The sequence below is a fragment of the Epinephelus lanceolatus genome, chromosome 9 (assembly GCF_041903045.1).
Source record: "Epinephelus lanceolatus isolate andai-2023 chromosome 9, ASM4190304v1, whole genome shotgun sequence".
In the NCBI taxonomy this organism is placed as follows: domain Eukaryota; kingdom Metazoa; phylum Chordata; class Actinopteri; order Perciformes; family Serranidae; genus Epinephelus; species Epinephelus lanceolatus.
Genome location: NC_135742.1, coordinates 21811642 through 21830669, shown reverse-complemented (window position 1 = coordinate 21830669; position 19028 = coordinate 21811642). Strand labels below are relative to the sequence as shown.

The 19028-nt window shown below is 40.6% G+C and overlaps 1 protein-coding gene across 3 annotated transcripts; it reads right to left on the bottom strand.

Annotated features, from left to right (window-relative positions):
- Nucleotides 1–7926: 7926 nt before the first annotated feature.
- Nucleotides 7927–18924, bottom strand: rmi1 (RMI1, RecQ mediated genome instability 1, homolog (S. cerevisiae)). 3 transcript variants are annotated; one of them, XM_033651956.2, is made up of 10 exons: nucleotides 18644–18915; nucleotides 18454–18525; nucleotides 17946–18165; nucleotides 16717–16827; nucleotides 16303–16452; nucleotides 14253–14323; nucleotides 13842–13965; nucleotides 12953–13034; nucleotides 12620–12812; nucleotides 7927–9917 (listed from the first exon to the last, which is right to left on the bottom strand). In XM_033651956.2, exons 3-10 carry the CDS (start codon nucleotides 18105–18107, stop codon nucleotides 8717–8719), a joined length of 2094 nt encoding a protein of 697 aa, XP_033507847.2. In that variant the 5' UTR covers nucleotides 18108–18165; nucleotides 18454–18525; nucleotides 18644–18915; the 3' UTR covers nucleotides 7927–8716. The 3 variants fall into 3 exon arrangements, with proteins under 3 accessions (XP_033507847.2, XP_078026806.1, XP_033507856.2); XM_078170680.1 differs by having other exon boundaries at nucleotides 18465–18525; XM_033651965.2 differs by lacking the exon at nucleotides 18454–18525 and having other exon boundaries at nucleotides 18860–18924.
- Between the last annotated feature and the right edge of the window lie 104 nt (nucleotides 18925–19028).

Genomic DNA, 19028 nt, shown 5'->3' with positions numbered 1-19028 from the left:
TAGGTAAAAGAAAACTTAACGAGTGGTTACGAGCACTCTTACTATAGATAGGGTAAGATAGGGAAAAAACATCTATTTGTTACCGTCTAAACAATGTTTGTCCATCACATAGAAATGCTTGAACATTATAGAATCAAAATTAGATTACATATAGGATTTCGGAGGATACATACTGGCAGATATTGAATATAACATATAATAAGTATGTTTTCTTTTGTGTTCAATCACCTAACAATAAGAATAGTAGTGTTTTCGTTACCTTAGAATGAGCTGTTTATATCTACATAGGGAGTGGGTTCAACATGTCACACCACCATTTTTCTACAACACATTCTCACTCCAACCTCGTTACATATCGCTGCTTGATTGTCGACTTTCTACGTTGACATATGACATGCAAGGTAGCCTGGGTGCATCTGTTGTTGACTTTCTGAGACACTGTGGTAACTTAAGCCTGCTAGATGCATTGTGTCTTTTCAGAATACACTTTTGTTTTCACTGGAAATGTTCAGTTTGCATACAGTCTCAAATTAAACAAACTACATCGGTACAACACCACAGTGACATTTTTTTCCTTCAACAACAAACACACGTGGTTACGCTTAGCCAACGCACACACATGGTTAAGTTTAGCCAACAAAAGCACATAGTTAGGTTTGGGGGCAAAAAGAGGTTTGGCTTTTCATATACAGGAAGCAAACACCAGCCTCCTGGGTGAAAGTTGGTGATTGTTGAACCCATCCACCTCCCCTCCCACCTGTCCTACTCTGACTTTTTGCCCTCTTAACTTACCTTGTTGTCTGGCCATGTTTCCCTTGATGCCATTGGCGCTGTTACACACTGATGGTGCCTGGTCATGTATCATGGCAATGTGAAAGGGCAGCTTTTTTCATCAGTGTCTGACGCAGATGTCACTGCCCAAGTGCCATATTTGACAACTTTGGAATGAGACCAGGTTGGTTTCTACTGTTGCCCTCAAAGGACAAACAAAACCCTGGCTCTAGATAGGGCCATTTGCATTTTTGCGTCAGCCATGTAATTAGCAGCCCCTCTGTGCCAAGAGCATCATCAAAGCACAGATTTGTTTTACGTAAAACTAGTGTTTTTACCAGTTTAGATCACTGGGTCCATTTGTTTTGGAGAGGAAGAGACTTCTGTGGATAAATTGGCTCCTAGTACAACATCTCCTAAACGTCTGGATGTTAAGTTATCAAAGAAAAAAGGTTAGCGCGCATCAGCAGGTGCTGGGCTAGCCACCCGTCTTCAACATGCCCAACAGCATTATGAAACACTGACTTGTAACATCAAATGGCTTTGTTCAATGTTTTTACCAGATGTAATCACCTTGTCCATTTGTTTTGGAGAGGAAGAGACCTCTGTGAATAATTCAGCGCCCAGTAAAAACGTCCTGAACACTGAAGAAATTCTAACAAGTTTCAGATGGTTGCACTCTGCAGTCCTCACTGCTGGATGCCACTACATCTCCCTAAATCTTACGCACTGGACCTTTAGGAAATATTGGTTCATTGATCCCAATTAAGATTATAAAAACCCTTGAATGATATTGTGTACCTTCAGCTTCTGAGCGGCTTTCATACTGCTGTTGGATGCTCTAGCCAGACCTTATGCAGAGAAATTATTTTTTTTTAAATCACACAGATCTGTTTGATCAGACAGATAAATGTTTGCTGAGCTTTTTCGGATTACCAAGAGCACTGATTTTAAAACCTTTATTTAAATCTAAGTTAAAGTGCATCTCTGTAACATGACAGTTCCTGCATCACAAATGTTTTGTCATTGTTGAGTTTTTGATTTTCCTGTAACACCACTACTGACACTCTTGAATATCATGTTTTAGTTCGTAGGTTTCGCTACTGTAGAAGTTCTTCTTGTTCTTACAGCCTCTATTGGAGGCATCTCTGCGGTTTCTATAGGCATGTGCCAGAGTATTTGCACAGTGCATAACACCTGCCCTTATATAGTGTTTCGGGGGCGTTACCTGTGCCAATAGGTTACTTATAATCAAGTGGGATTCATCATCATCAAAATATAAGAAAAAGAGGCTGCATGCTGCATGTGGCCCATTGTGTCGAACAGCTTTATTTCTGCATTCTACGTCAAGGGAGGGGATGTGTTCAACATTAGCTTGACCATTGAAATATATTCAACAATATTTTTTACCTATGTGTTTTTTTAGAGTTTAGAATTAGAAAAGCTGGAAATTGGCCCACTGCAATTAAGGTACATTTTCTAAGTTACAGTGGACTTTATCCCCCATTTACTACATGAAAGCACATCAGGATCTTAGGGATCTTTAAATGGCCAGTATAAACAGAAGGAATAATTACATCAAGCAAAACCTGTTTTAGTGTCCATATGGGCATCTGAATATTGTTTTAAGACAGATTATTAACATATCCTGAAACATGCTGGGGCATCGGTGTCCCCACTGCCATGTTTTTGTCCTGTTTGCAACCAGAGGATTTTTGATCTTTCATACATATATGTCAAAGTAATTGATCCTCTCGGTCTGGCGCCCACAATCAGGGTGGCCCCCAAAGAGTTGAAGATCAAAACTGGAGGATGTAATGACACAACTAAAACCGCTAAAGCTGCTCTTGGCTCAACCAGGACGTTTTACAAGAACTTGTGGAAAGTAGTGTTTAAGTACAATTTTGAGTTAATTTTATTTACTTGCTACTTTTTTTTTTTTTAACAAATTACTTTAAAGATTTAGATCCATTATACAATATATTATCAAATCTAATTATGATGGAAGATTATATATTCAGCTACCCAGCAGTAACAAACAGTTATGTTGCTTACACATCAGTGCATCAATAATTATTATCCCATGATGCAATTGTTTTCTAAAATGGGTCATTCTGCATAACGAGTTTTACTCTTGATACTTTAAGTATATTTTGATGTTAATACTTTGTCTTCTACTTTAGTAAACCTTTTCATGACCACTAGTATTTCTACACTGTTGTTATTTTACTTAAATAATATCTGAGTACTTCTTCCACCACTGAATCATTTCTGCTCTACTTGCAAATTTGTTTGCGTTACAATCTATTGTATATTATCATTATATGCATGTGTTTATAGAGTGGCTCTAGGCTACATTTAACTTTGTAATACTGGAGAAAATTGCGTGAAATATCTTAATAATAAAAATGAGTTGTCTTATTTGATAGTAAATCTGTATACTGTGGCACTGATGTTATAATCGGGCTTTAATATACAATATTTATTTTTGTCAGTTAAGATAAAAAACGCCTAAAAACTTTAATATGAGCACAAAATGGGTCCTTTCTTTGTTTCTTTTCAAACCACAATAATCATCCCCTCCATCCATCCAGATGAGCCAAAACAAAGTAGGAAGGTACTTTATTGTTACCTTAGTCTGAGTTCCTCATAATTTTCTATTCCTTTAATGATTCACATCCTCAAGCCTGCACACACACACACACACACTCACACACACACACGCGCGCACACACACACACACACACACACACACACACACACACACACACACACACGTAAAGAGGTATGTTTTTGCCATGAGGAGAAACCATTTGCTCATTTTGATGGAGGCCTAAAAGAGAGGTTGAGCTGTCTAAGTGGATTTTTCATTACTAAATGTAATAGGCCAAAGAAAATTACATCTGCTGCAGCAGGAGGGGGATTAGGATTGCTCATGTATTTTTTTCATTGATATTTGTAATGACCAAAGAGGTACAGTGCAGCTGTATATGAGCATTAGAGAAATTAGCACAGTCCTCCGTCCCCCCTGTCTCAGTCTCTTCCACTCGCCTGCTATCTGCAATTTGGAAAGGTACATCCAAACTCACAGGGGAATGAAAAAGCATATTTTCCTCCCTGCTACCACTCCGGACTGAGACAGAAGTGGAAGACTAAAATCGAGGAAATAATATTGCAAATGGAAAGCTATTAGGGTGGTCGAGCACTTTCTCATGCTGCTTCTGAAATATGTCATTTATCATGTGCCGCTGCATGACAAACTTTTAAAGACTCAAAAATTGTAATTTCCTCACAAGACTATGCAGTCCAGCCTTTCACTGAACCCCAGACCCACAGTGCACATGTAATACACTTAGGAGGAAATGATGAAGGTCATAAGCTTCATAAAAGATCTCTGAGGGTCGTGTTCTCTTTGCTGAGCTTGTTCCCTGCCAACTTCCGTCCTGTAATTTACTGCCTAAAAGGCTATATTTATATATATCCTTTTCATATTCATATACTTAAGTGGTGGTGGAGGAAGTACTCAGATGCTTCACTTAGGTTTTAAAACACCATCACAGTAAAAGTCCGGCATTTAACATTTTGCTTATGTAGTACAAGGGTGTCATCAGCAAAAATAAATTGAAAAAAATAAAAAATAAAATATGCCACTTTGCAAAATGGCCCCTTGAAAGGTGTTATTTCATTATACACATTATATTTATGGACCATAATTATTGATATATACCGGTAACCTAATATTTAAACATTTAAATGTTACAGATGTTTGAGGTGATTCGGACCAAAGCAAGCGAACATTCATGTCTTGTCGGTATTTATGTAGTACTTGAGTAAATTCACATTATATCATCATGTAATATATTACTTGACTTTATTTGACACTCAATTGTCTTTTAATCCTAAAAAGTGCCTTCAAAGAACAAAGAACACTAAAACCTTTGACAAAATTGATCTTACGATCAGTCACGTGATCTTCATCAGCAGAGTTTGTCCAGTTCTCGTTTTTTCTGAGCATGTTAAAGACTTGTCGTCCACAGAGGCTGAAAAGTTGAGCAATAAAAAATCATTACTGATGTCTGAAACTGCCATAGAAAAACCGTTCTGATGTCGAGAACGATTATTAGTCATAGCTTTTGATTGCATGATCTTCACCATAATTACAACCAACAATATTTTTTTTATAAATTTTGACCCTTTTGCATATAGTGGTCACTACAATGGACAGCTATTAAAAAGCCATGTTCTTGTATATACATGGGTTTTGATGATATGGTGCATTTAAGTCACTTCAGTGGACCCTGGTGCGTCATGACAGTGTCAGTGCAACACAAATCTCTCAAAACCAAGATGGCTGATAGAATGCAAGAAATGTTGTGCCCCTCAAGAAGGAGACCCTTGCAGGTAACACCTATCACACCTTCAAACAAAGGCTCAAGACCTGCTTTTTGGACAATCAGATATGTGAACATTTCTAATCAACACAGTACACTGCTCACCAAAACACTGTTCTTATTATTTCTAGCTAACCTGCTGCTAAGTTGCTTTATGTCCTTGCCCGTTGCCAGGCAGCCAACTCTGCATGGGTATGTATGAAATATCTATTTCATTAACAGCAAAGGTAACTTTCTGTCACATGGCTTGTGTGTTAGTGAATTTGACCATACATAATGACTTTTCTGTTTTATCAGTGTTTACTTTCTATTGCTGCTCTGCATGTCTGCGTGTAATGCTAATCTGTGTGTTGGTGCTTCATGTTGCTTGCCTGTCTGTTTGTGCTAACATGCTGTTTGTTGTTGTGTTATTGTATTGTACTGTTGCTCTGCTGTTGCTTGCTACTTTGCATGGCTTCTGTTCAGTGTTTATAATTTATATTTTTAACTGCCTGGTTGGGCAAGTGAGTTAGAAATCTATTTGTCCCTATACAACTTGTTTAATTAATTTATTTTTTTTAGCAGTTTTCAAATAACAAAAAGACTAAAGGTAATTGTCATTCAGTACTGTGCATGTGCAGCTTCCAACAGAGATGAAATGGAAACAAGGTGGCTCACTCCTTACACTTACATCAGTTCTGGAAAAAAAACTGTTAATTTCTTTGGTAGCATTAGCCTACAGAAGTGTATTGCTGCCACACCAGGAAAAAAATAATGGGTCAGTATTACGTTATAACGTGAAAAGTTTATTATTCTAACAAGAAGTTTTTCACATTATAACAATATATTTCCAGGTTAAAATGTGATAACATATTGTAAAAACGTGAAAAGTTCTACAGTATAACGTGATCATTTATATTATTAGGACATCAAAAGTTCCACATTATAATGCAATACTTGGTCTCGGGAGGAGGCGCACCCATACACTCCAGCTGTGATTTGACACTTGGCTATTTGCAATGACCAGGCATCACCATGGCCCAAAACATGGATAACACAAAACTATATTGTTATTACGTGAAAAACTTCTTGTTAGAACAACAAACTTTTCATGTTATAACGTAATACTGATCCATTATTTTTTTCCTGATGTGGCAGCAGTACGCTTGTGTACTCGCCCGATTGGGTACGTGAGTTGATAGATTAACTAGCCTGGCATGGCATTGTATTTGCCGCGGGCATTCAGGAAATCCTTCTTGCTGAGTCCTGCATCAGATGCAGCTTCTTTTGACTTATAAAACAATTTGTGCCAAAAAAAAGTATAATGGTACTTTAATATGTTAGTGCAGTGGTTCCCAACTGGAAGGTCGCGGTCCAAAAGTGGGTCATGGATCCATTCTGAATGAACAGCAAGTGACTCACAAATGTGTGACGTTTGTTAAAAAAAACACCTCATTTTTTAAATACAGTGAATTTCTGGCACAAAGCTTTTATTTTGAAGTGCCATTTTCTGCTGTTGCGTGACTGACTAACGGACAGCTACTTGACAGAGACAGCGAACTAGCTTGACCACATGGCCAAATGCAAATGTGACACTTAATATGTTAGACTGTGTGGACCTTGAACTGATGACTAAGGAGAAATCTGGACCCTGGGGCTGGACCAGTTGGGAACCAGTGTGTTAGTGCACTCTAAAGAGTCCTCTTCAACAGCATAAAAAAATCCTTCACAAGACCACAAAATAAAACAGACGTCAGTCATAAAATCAACAGGTTTTAAATGAAAATGGATTTAAAAAAATGTTTCAAAACTGAGAAAATAAAAGACAGTTCAAAGCAAATTAAAACTCAAGTGAAATCAGGAAGGCTCTCTGATAAAAGTATGATTTAAGAGAGGACTTTGAAGAGATCACTGACTGCCGACCTGACTTCCACGGGCAGGTCGTTTTGTTAGATCCTCTTCTTGCTTACGTAAAACCAGACTACATAGACCTGTTGAACATGAACACATGTATTTTGCCATATAATTTTGAACACAGCCACACTGGGTGCTCACCGTAACAGCCACCTGTCATTAATGACATGTTACAGTGTGTATACAGTGAGGTCTGACTGTAGCACAACCGAGACAACACTCCCCTCTTGTTTCATTTACTCTGTCACCCAATATTTATTCCACTTGTCCCTCCCTATGGGTTGCCTCTCTCCCCCTCCCCTGTCGTATCCAGCCTCATTAGCACGTAACAGGTTATCGACATGCATAGCAGGGTCCTGATTTAGACATTCAACCTGATTAGCCCTTAATGAACCGAGACCAGCTACCTGAATGGAAGTGCACACAGCGCCACGACAGTAACATGTATGTGCTCTCCTGAACGAACACACACATGCACGCACACATGTAAGCACATGTATGTAATAACGAACATCCTCTGCGGTACCTTTATTAGCCTGCATTTTGCTCATTTTCACACTGAGAACATTAAACTATAAGAGATGCCTAATTATATTGTATGACGGCAGGCAAGACACAAATTAATTTGAGTATTACAAATTGTTGAAGACACGTTTCTACCTCTAGACCAGATAATACTGCAGGGCTACTTTTAATTACTATTATGTGTGCTTAAACAGCGCATATCCCAAAGGTGCATTTAATAAGACTATTACGAAGCAAATGAAACACTGCCTCTCTGTCCGCTTATTGATTTTTTTCTTGTTATTCTTGAGGAATACAATCCTCACTTAACAAGGAGCGACGGAAAGATAAAATTAGCAGCGAGCAGTTAACTTGAAGCATGTTTTATTAGTCAAAGGGTGTGACAGAAAATGATAAAACCTTTAAAAACAATTTTATTTCAATATACAGAGAATTAAGGCAAAGCATCAAATCTGCGGTATATGTATTCATCAAAGACAAAAACACAGATGAGGCTTCATAATGAACAAAAATAATCGAAGCTCATGGCCTCTCCTTTATCTCCCTTTCCTCTCATTCTCCTCAGGGGGAGTTTATTAAAGACCCACGCTGCCCTTGGATATTCAATCATTTTTCAGTCAGAAGTAATGGATGTACTGAATGAATGCAAAGGCTGGCAATTCATTACAACAATCAGAATATGAATTATTTTCTCCCCCGATTCCCTTCTCTCGTCTCACACGCCTCACACTTCTCTTCGTAGTTTTTAATGTTATATACAATTTGGGATGCTCAGCTCTGACTAGTTTGACCTAATATGTTGATGACCAATCGTTTATACGCAGTGTCAATGTTATAGATCTGTTTACTTTGCTTGGGAGCAATGCAGTGCATGTCAAGCACAAAATCGCTCCCTGAATAGATGAATGAAATCCTCTAATGATAAATGACAAAATTCACATCCACCTACAGCAGATGAGACGCATGACAACACAACTGCTCTCCAAATCTGAAGCAGAAGGGAAGGTTGATGACCAGTCCTAAAAAAAACACCTTAGTTTCATTCAATTTTCCATCTCTGCTTAAGGCCAATATACTTTTCTGTTGCCTGTAATTTTCTCATTATCACCCACTCCCCCCCATCCTCTTCTCCATGTCTATTTTCTCCTCTCTCTCACCCTCTGCTCAAGCTCCTGGACTACTTTCTCACTGACGGGGTCCGCCTTGGTCACCACAGCTTTCCTGCCGCCTGCTTCAACCACGATGGTCATAACACAGCACATGTCCACCAGCCCTTCCTGACACCTCCTCATCCCAGTGTCCAGCTCACCTCTCCGGGCTGGGTCACGCTTCAGAGCCCCCTTCTCCGCCACAGAGAAGCCGAGCAGGCCCGTCAACACCTCATTGGACAGCTCCACGTCCAGGTAACCAGTTCCATCAGATATCGTAGCGCAGACGCTCCAAAGACCGCTGTTGCTGCTCAGTTTCCCCAAGAGAGTCACAATGAAAGCTTTGACGCGGATCTCTGTGGTGCGAGGGTGTGGTTTGGACATTGTCTCTTCTAGCAGGCACAAATAGGTGAAAGGTGGAGAGGTCAGAGTGACAGCAGGGACCGAGCTGCAAGATGGTCTATCAGATACTGCAGAGTTTGAGGTATAATTTTGCCGCTGGGGTGTCATGTGCGAGCTCTCAAATGCAGGTTTTGTCTTAATAGAACTTGCTGATGAGTCACCAGCAAGTCTACAATTGGAGATTGAAGTTACTGTTTTGTTGGTGGCCCTCTCTCTGTCTCTACTAGGTCCTTGTTGAACAGGGAGCTGATTTGGCATCCCAGTTTCTACCTCAGCCATAAGGCAGTCCATATCTTCATCCATGAAATCGCTCTCATCATTAGTAACAACCTCTAATTCATGCGTTGGCCCTGAAGCTGCTGGGTTACAGGACTTCACTGTAGCTCCTTTAGCGCAGCCTTGATAGTCTCTTTTCTGTGTGGTGGATCTGGAGTTGCTAGAACCAAGCCTTGACCCAGAGCCATCCAAAGTGTGCTGCTCAAACTGAGCAGTTTGGGCTTTTGTTGCTCTGTTAGGACTTCCTGTTATTCTGTTGTTGTTGTTGTTGTTGTGTGGCGTGTTTCTGTGACTGCTGTCAGACTGTGCAACAACATTTGGACTTTCTTGAAAAATCACACTGTCCAACTCATCCAGGGGAAGATCGTCAAAGTCTTCATCAGGAAAGTCTTCGTCTGCCATGTTGTGATCTGGGATCTCTTGTTCATTTCCGTAGCGATGACCTTGGACTAAACCACCCCTGTTGCTCTGGTTGAAACCACTTCTGTACGAGAGTTCAGAGGCTTCACTTCTGCAAGAGACCGGCCAAAAATGTTGGACTGAGTTAAGACAGCTTTAAATCAGCAAGTGTTTGTAACAGTGTTAATACCCCCAAAATTCAAACCAAGCTGGTACCAAATGTCAGTGTGACATCAGAGAGTTTAGTTGGACTCTTATGTCAGACTGTATTAAATTTTGGTTGAAATGAAAATTGGGTTAACGATATTTTAAATGTCTATTAAAATATCACATCGTGTGGACGTTAATATCATGGTGTTTTGCAGACGTTGGGTTTTATTTTCCATACCTTACAACTACATGTTGTTGTTCTATGTCAGGATGACATTGGTCTGAGACGTTGGAATCTCATTGCTGAACAATATGACTTATAACCACAAAATATCAACATCATCTGTCGTCAGTAGGGATGCACAATAATGTCTGCACGTCATCGGTATCTGCAGATATTGGCTTCGAAATGAACTATCGGGATTGGCCAACATGCAGATAATATCGGTACATCATCAGTATCGGCCAATATCGGCTTTAAAATAAACCATCAGAACCGACCAACATGCTTTTTCTTATTTTGCACAATGACTGAATATTACATACATTGAAAAGCATTCTATTTCATCTGCTGGTGAGCCATCACAATGTATGCATAACATGATGTTAATTCCACTACAGAAGAGACTTGATGATCACCCGACATCATAACCAAAATGCAACCAAATGACAAAGTCTAATGACATGGGAATATATTGCTCGTCAAAAATATTTTTTCCGAGCTAAAAATAATTTTGAAAAAAACAAGATGGGCAGCTGTGGCTCAAAGGTAGAACGGGTCATCCACTTATCAGAATATCAGCGGTTCGATCCCCGGCCCCTCCAGTCTGCATGTCGAAGTATCCTTAAAGGGATAGTGCACCCAAAAATGAAAATTCAGCCATTATCTACTCACCCTCATGCTTAGGAAAGCTCTGGTGAAGTTTTAGAGTCCTCGCATCCCTTGCAGAGATCGGCGGGGGAAGCGGCTAGTACACCTAATGGCTGACGGCGCCCCAGACTAACGTCCAAGAACACAAAATTGAATCCACAAAGTATCTCCATACTGCTCGTCCGTAGTGATCCAAGTGTGCTGCAGCCGCGACATAAAAAGTTGTTTCGAAAAACGTCATATGAACTCTGTTTTTAGCCTCATTGTAGTCTGTAGCTCTGACTGCTTCTCTGTGCTCTGTGCTCACGTGTGCGCGCTCAGGGTGATCGGTGATCTCTGAAGAGCAGCAGTCTCGTCAGTACTGATGTCCAGATTCTCAAGTGCAGGCATCGCCAATTCCCAGTCTGAGCAGCAAAGACTTTCCTCATCCGCTGGCACTGCTTTGCATTTGAAACAACTACACCACCAGGTTTCCAGTGCTTGACTCCCGTATTCTGCGGCTGGCTGAGGGATAGGCTCATGAGCTGCGGCGGCTGCTTCGTCCAGTAGCCTGAGTTCCGTGCGTATACTCGGGCTCAAACAAATACGGCTCAACAAAGAAATGCTGTTCCTCCTCAATTGCAAAGTCTTCAGACATGTTGGGCTGTCCTTTGCTAAAAGACCGTAGTGCAAATTATCTTTTAGCTACTGTGGTTACTGTTGTCTCTCCCTGCGGTGCATGTGTCACGTGATGTAAACACGGGTGAGCAAAGCTCATGCTTTCGCTGGTCACGCGCAAGCATGCACACGTGAACGCGGAGCACAGAGAAGCAGTCAGAGCAACAGGCTACAGTGAGGCTAAAAATAGAGTTCATATGACGTTTTTCGAAACAACTTTTTATGTCGGGCTGCAGCACACTTGGATCACTATGGATGAGCAGTATGGAGATACTTTGTGGATTCAATTTTGTGTTCTTGGACGTTAGTCTGGGGCGCTGTCTGCCATTAGGTGTACTAGCTGCTGCCCCCGCCGATCTCTGCAAGGGATGTAAGGACTCTAAAACTTCACCAGAGCGTTCCTCAGCATGAGAGTGAGTAGATAATGGCTGAATTCTCATTTTTGGGTGCACTATCCCTTTAAGCAAGATACTGAAGCTCCCGATGGCTGTTCCATCAATGTGTGAGTGTGTTAAAAACTGAATAGCAGGTGGCAGGTGGTTGTATGTTAGCCTCAGCCACCAATGTGTCAATGGGTGAATGTGACTCGTAGTGTAAAAATCGCTTTGAGTGGTCAGATGATGATGAGAAAGTGAAAGCCCATTTACCATGCAGGTCCAAGATAGTTTTAAGTCAGATATCAAAAGCAGTACCATGTAGGAACCATTTTGACAGTGTGAGATGTAAGCACTGAGTTTTTTTTTTCTTTTACATTTGACCAAGACGAATGCCATCTAGTTCCCTTATATTCAAGAGAAAGCAGACATCTCTACAGTCGATATCTCCAACACCCGGCAACTCATAACAATACAATCTAGACTGATGTTTAGTGCTACAGGTAAGAGACAAGATATGGATTTTTGATTATGGGGTGAACTGTCCCTGTAAGTCTTATTTTTGATCACAGCCTGAAGTCAGACTTCTTGTGTGGAGTTAGTGTTAAATGCTCCCTAAAGTAGCTGAAAGATAAATGCTGATATTTTTTCTGAAGGCAAACATTATGCTAAAATTTAAAATGTCAAGGTTTATTTGCCCGGCATTGAGCACTGTGGAGTTCCAGCTTAAAATGTCAAGACATCATGTTGATAACCACTCACCTAGATGAGGCTGTCGATACAAGGCTCCTGACAGTGGAGCTTCTCGAGGACTGAGTGGAGGTCACACTGAGCGTCCTGTAGCCACTGTCTCGAATAGGCTCAACCTGAACCCATTCCACCTCCTCCTGGGCCTCCAGACTGGCTGCCAACAACTCTGCATCATCCACCTCCAGGTCCTCCACTTCCTGGTTACCTGAGGAGAAAGCAAAAAGTAGCACGATTATTTTCAATCCTAAAAAGGGCAAATTAAACTAAGAAATAAGGCATCCATTACCAGTCTTCAGTGTGACTTATTTTATAAACATATAAATTGTCTAATTGAATTAAATATACCTTGTTGTGGTGCTGGTGGAGCCTCCTCCCCCTCCTGCTGCTCCTCCTCAGGAAGTCCCAGCGTCCGACACAGAATCTTGCCCTGTCATAGTAGTATAGAAATATACCACAGGATCTGTACACACACATCTGTACGCAACTTTTCTGAAAATAATTTTGTGTCATATTTGCAGAAACCAGCACCACCAATCTGAGCCGAGGAGTCTGTTATGCAGTTGTAGATCATGTCAATCACTGCTTGAACTACGGTCAAGCTGTCAAACTAGGCAGTGCTGATTAAATATGAACCAAGATTCTGCTACTGCATTACCTATTTCTCGCCTCAAATGTTTTCAGAAACATATTTTCGTGTACTGTTTAGCTGTAGACACAGAACATTGGTTCTAGTTGGTGGGTGGTGCTTGGTACTCCTATTTAACTGTATCCAACATGGCAGCCGGGTCACAAACTTTCTCATTTTACAGCTAAACAGTACACTAATAGATGTTTCTGAAAACAGTTAAAGCGGAAACCGGCAATGCAGCAACATAATCTTGATTCATATTTGATCAGTGCTGCCTAGTTTGACTGCAGTTCACGAGCAGTGATTGACATGATTGACAGCTGCTTTAGTGACTCCTCAGTTGTGATTGGTTGTTTTCTTTCACGTGCAGTAAAGTAAATTAGAAAAGCAGGACAATAAAGTATGCAGAGGAATGATTTTTCTACAAATTATCTTTCTAATTTAATGCTGTGTGAATATAGTGACAGTTTCAGCTAATATGATGGAGTTATTTCTTATTAAAATTACCAACTGTAGCTTTAATGTCAAAATGCTGTTTTAAATGAAAAAGAAAAGAAAGCATAAAGATGTGTTGTCTCAAATCAGCAAGGGAAACCAACAGTTTACCTGTTGATTCCTCTCCACCAGGTCCTCCACCTCACCACCCAGGACCTTGATGTTGGTCGGCCCCAACAGAAGCATCCCAAGTCTGCAAACCATCTGCCCATGCAGCTGCAGCTTCACACCAGGCCTTGGGGTGACAGGAGCCAACAATTAAACATATAGTTAAATTCTCAAAAATATATGGTACAAAAACTCCAGAAAGTCACTCCTATTTTCTTAATTCTTGAGAAACTTTGATTTCATTTTTGATTCCATGACATCTCCAACCACAATCTAAAAAAATACCCCGCATAAATAAGTAACAGCAGTCCCTCTGTTTCTTTTAGGTACCATTGGATGCAGTAGCTGGAAAGATGTAAAAAGAAAGGAAGAAAAAAATCAAATAATAAAACATTTCAGAGATTGATTATTAACCTGAGAGCCGTGCTGAGTGCAGGGATCGACTGATACTCCATGGCCTCCAAGCTCTGGACTCCATCTGTCACCTGCACAACAGAGATTGTGTACTTGACCACAAACAGCTGAACAGGGAGATGATTGTGTAATTATTACAGACTTACATTTTGAAAATATTACAAAAGAAGTCTAAACATCATTGCTGCGTGAGCCTTGCTTCACTGCATTGTTAAACATTCTGAAAGTGGAACAACAAATGACACTAAAACACCTTCATGCATTTTTACCAGTGACATGTAGCTGTCACACTGTAAGTCACGCTGTAGGTTGCTTAGCTGCAAAACTTCCCAGAACTTTACTGCTGGTTCAAACACAGACTTTCAAAATTATTATTTTTGAAAATTGTTCCAGTGATTTTGGACAGTGATTCCAGTGTATTTTAAACTACCATGGCTCTTTGTATCCTGTGACTCCTAGAATTGTGAGACTTCAGGTCTCAGACACAGTAAAAAAAAAAAAAAAAAAGAAAAAAAAAAAAAGAGGAAAAAGCCATTGCAACGTTTCTAAGCAACACCAGCACTATTCTTGAGAAACCATAGAGCAGTGACAAGTGTATTACTTAAGGTGAAAATTACAGTCTGCGCCTTATATTCCAGCAATTTACTCTTTCATATGCTCCCACTGATTGTCCACTCTGATTCAGTTAGGAAGAGAAGCAGAAGTCTTCATTATTCTACGCAACCAAACACATGAAGACAAAGCCTGGTCGTAGAGGATGGTTGGACAGTTCACTGAGGACAATTGTACAGACTGGTGAATAATGTAACACTGCATTTGTAATGTAAAATACTCTGTAGTCACTACCAGTGTGTGTACAATGTGAGTTTTCTGCTACATGGATCTTTAATGGAAACCTTGCACTAACCTTTAGTCGAGTGACAAGTTGTGAAGTTCTACAAACAATTTCATCAATTTTAATTTTATTTTAATTAATTTTGTTTGCTGTGAGTGAATAAAACGGTAGGGAAATTATCTGCAAGTGCTAAGACACACTCACAATGCTTTATTAAGTCAGTGTTGATGGAAAAGCCACGAGTTCAAAATACACGCATACAAACATACCAATTACAGGTACTCGTAATTTGATTGTTTGTTGTTCTTTGCTTGTTTTTTGAAAATGAGTTTGGTTGAAAATTCTTGATTACCGTTCATCACAGCTATCAGGTTGTCTGAGTTGAGAGACGGCCGACTTGTATCACATATTCTGTTCGTGTAATGCAACTGCTTGGTGCACTGGGGCGTTAATTTATGACAGCTATTCCTATGCTTTCTTAACCTAATGCGATACGAGCGAGTGAACATCAGATTGTTTCAGTGTTTCCCGATGAAGATGTCCGAACCTGCTCCGCATGTCACCACGCAGGGTATGCGATGTGGCACCTGCTTAGAAAAAACGCTCCCCTGGCTCTTTTTTGGCAAAGCTACGTAAACCTCTGATCTATTTTCAGAGCAAAAGCATGCTGTTGCTTAGTCTCGTTTAAGGCTTGATTCACTCCCTCAGTGTTGGTGTCACTAGTAGTAAATCTGGATGCTTCTTTTCACTCCATCTGCCAGAGTTCGCCTACTCGCTGTATGTTAGGAAGTTAGTTTATACTGTGTTTGTAACAAGTCAACAGCTTATTAGTTAAGATTCAACAAGTCAACTGTTTCTCTTTGCCTGTAGATGTTTATCTTTAGAGTATATGTGACAATTCACTTCATCGTCTCAGAATAATCTAGTTGAACTAGAACTGTTCATTGAAGCTATGCTGCTTGAGTGAATAGCTCAGTGTAGGTGTGTTCATAATGGTCACATATACTCTGTAGATAATTTATTAAACATCCACAAACATAGTAAAACAGTTGACTTGTTGAATCTCAACTAATAAGCTGTTGAAATGTTACCAGTACCACATAAACTATCTGTAGGCTGACTATCCAAATAAAGTGTTATCACTTACCAAGCAGAAAATCAAAATTCAAGGGATGTATATTTATATACCTATTTCATTTCATACATGCCTCTGACCTGCAATAGTAGCATACGGGTTGGTTTGGCTTCCCAGGGCCTCTGGGTGGCCTGCGTGACAGCAGACACCTCGTCGTTGCCACAGTCTGAGCCCCTCCACTTCTGCAGCTGACTGTACGCAGGCTGGCTGATGTCTATTAATGAGTCAACCTAAAACAGAGTGGGACCTTTGATTATGTTACGTTTTCCCTGCATTTGAATTTCTTAAATATCTAATGAAATGTTTGACACTTCAATTGTAAACAGAATAACAGATACACAGTACTGTACATGACAGTTAGCTGAATTGCTGGTCTTGTTTGTGAGTGAAACATGCAGCTACTGATCAATGGGAATCGTCCCTAACATAAAGTCAAGCAATAAGTATGAGATACAATATATATAGCGTTAAATATTTGATCTACAAGCCTGTACCTGGACACAGAAGGTGCCGCTGAGTTGAGTCTTCTGGGCCTGAGAGAGACCCTCAGGGAGAACAGGGTGGCCCAGGTCCCTCAGGTCTGTCAACAGCCACTGGTCCAGCGCCTAAAATTTCACGTCATGCAGTTTACAGCAAGTTTATTTCCCACCACAAGACCTATTTCATTAGACTCAGTATTATATATCTATTATTCTATACTTAATATTCTGTGACATGATAAAGAATAAGGTACATTCACTTCCATTACATAAAGGGCCATCAAATTATGGCTAACTAATACAAGTATCACAGTAATGTTGAGGCATGGTGACTCAGTACTGTCATAAAGTCCCTTATTCGTGATTTGAACATCTCAATCTACAACACTGAAGTGCTCTCTCAGGTGAAGTGACCATGCTGACCGCTTGAATCAACTGATATCACTGTCATGTTCCTGGAACCATCAGGAAGTAATCTGTGCCTTGAGATATGAAGCATTACCCTTTCCAAGTGTCTGTTAAAAAAAGAGAAAGAGGAATAGATTCTGGCCATAGAGGGACGCAGCTGTTCAACAACAATATTTAGGTTCACTGTGGCGTACAAATGATGCGTAAATGCAGGAAAACATACCTCACATGACGCCACCACCAGCTGGTACAGCTGACACCAGGCAGGATGGATTCATGCTGTTTACACAAAAATGTTGCCCTGCTATCTGCGTGTTGCAACAGCAACCAGGATTTGTCAGACCAGGAGGTGTTCTTTCACTCTTCAATCACCCACTTTTGCTGATCACTACCCACTGTAGCGTGGTTTTCCTCGTCTCAGGGTCCAGTGGTAAAACCGTGGTTGTGGGCTTTTGATGATTGTCTGCACCACGATTCAATGAGATGTGGTCTCTGTGCACTGCATGTTTGTGTAGGGTTCCCACACTGTGTATAGCATCTTTTGAGGTAATATGGGACGCCAAGATAAATAAAATAGCTGCTTATATCATGCTCTGAGTTTAGCGTGGAGGGATACTGGAATTTAATCTCATACAATAAAGAAAGAGACACAAACAGTCTGCTATTTCGAGGAGATTATTCAGCCTCCCTACATATGACCACCTGTTAACACATGACCCAAGTCCCATACTTACAACGTCATAGTCACAACTGAGCTATCTCCATGACAACTGAGCCGACTCTAGTCTGTGACCATCGTGCCTTCAGCTGTACAGTTAGACATTCATCCTGCCTACCTGTTGGTTGATTTGCTGCTGTGACAGGCGGCCTGCTCCTCCTGCCTCTTCCTGCAGCCACTCCACACAAGCTTCCAGCCAGGCAAAGGGCACCTGGATGTGCCAGGAGGACCGCAGCCAGGCTTGGGTCGCATGTACCACTGCCTGGATCTCAGGGGCCATCCTGTTCCTTTCTGTGTGTTTGACTTAGGCCACTTCCTGATATCCTCTCCACTGGTATCTGTTATTATATAAAAACAGTACGTTATCAGTGATGATGACTGGATTTCACATAAGCAGTGACACATTTGTACATTATAGTCTTCAGTATACAAGTGGTGGTTCAAATGTTACATGTAATGTAATTCATGACACAGCACCCTGCAATCCCTGAGGGCTTAAAGAGAGTGTCTTTGTCAAGGGGTCATCTTCTCTCTGTATCTCCAAAACCACTTGACACCAGATATTGTGGTGATCTATTGATTAGGACAGATTAGTTTATTGTGATACAGGAACAAAGGAGAATTACTTTCTGTTATATTTCTGTGGTCACATCAGCTTTGATAAGCCCTGTGTCTCTGCAGATGGTCACGTCTGGGCACTGTGGAGGATAGAGAAAGAAAGATTGAGTGAGAGATGCAGGCAGGTATAGCATGCGAAAGACTGAATTATAAAATAATGAAAGAAAAAATGTTCCAGTACGTGTTTATATAGGTTACCTGAGATGTATGGAGGCTGTTGCGGAAAGTAGCCAAGGCGCCAAAGTTGACTAACCCACTTTATATAGCTATGTTGGTGCTACTGCACCCTAGCTTTGTGTCCATACAACATAACCATTTAAGCTCTTATATACAAGAGGAGGTCTTAAACATATCAATTGTGTCTCTAAAAGTACTTATAAAGACATAGCTTAACATTAGCCTCGCGGATCATACCTTATAAACAGGAATAACTTGAGCAACCACACAAAACTACGGGACTAGCGGCACCCGGAAATAGGGCTTACTGTGTTGCGTTGGAAACGCCTCACCTCCTGTGATTAACGTCTCTTTTAGCCAATCGTGACTCTCGCTTGTTTGATTTGCTTTCTGCTCAACCAATCAG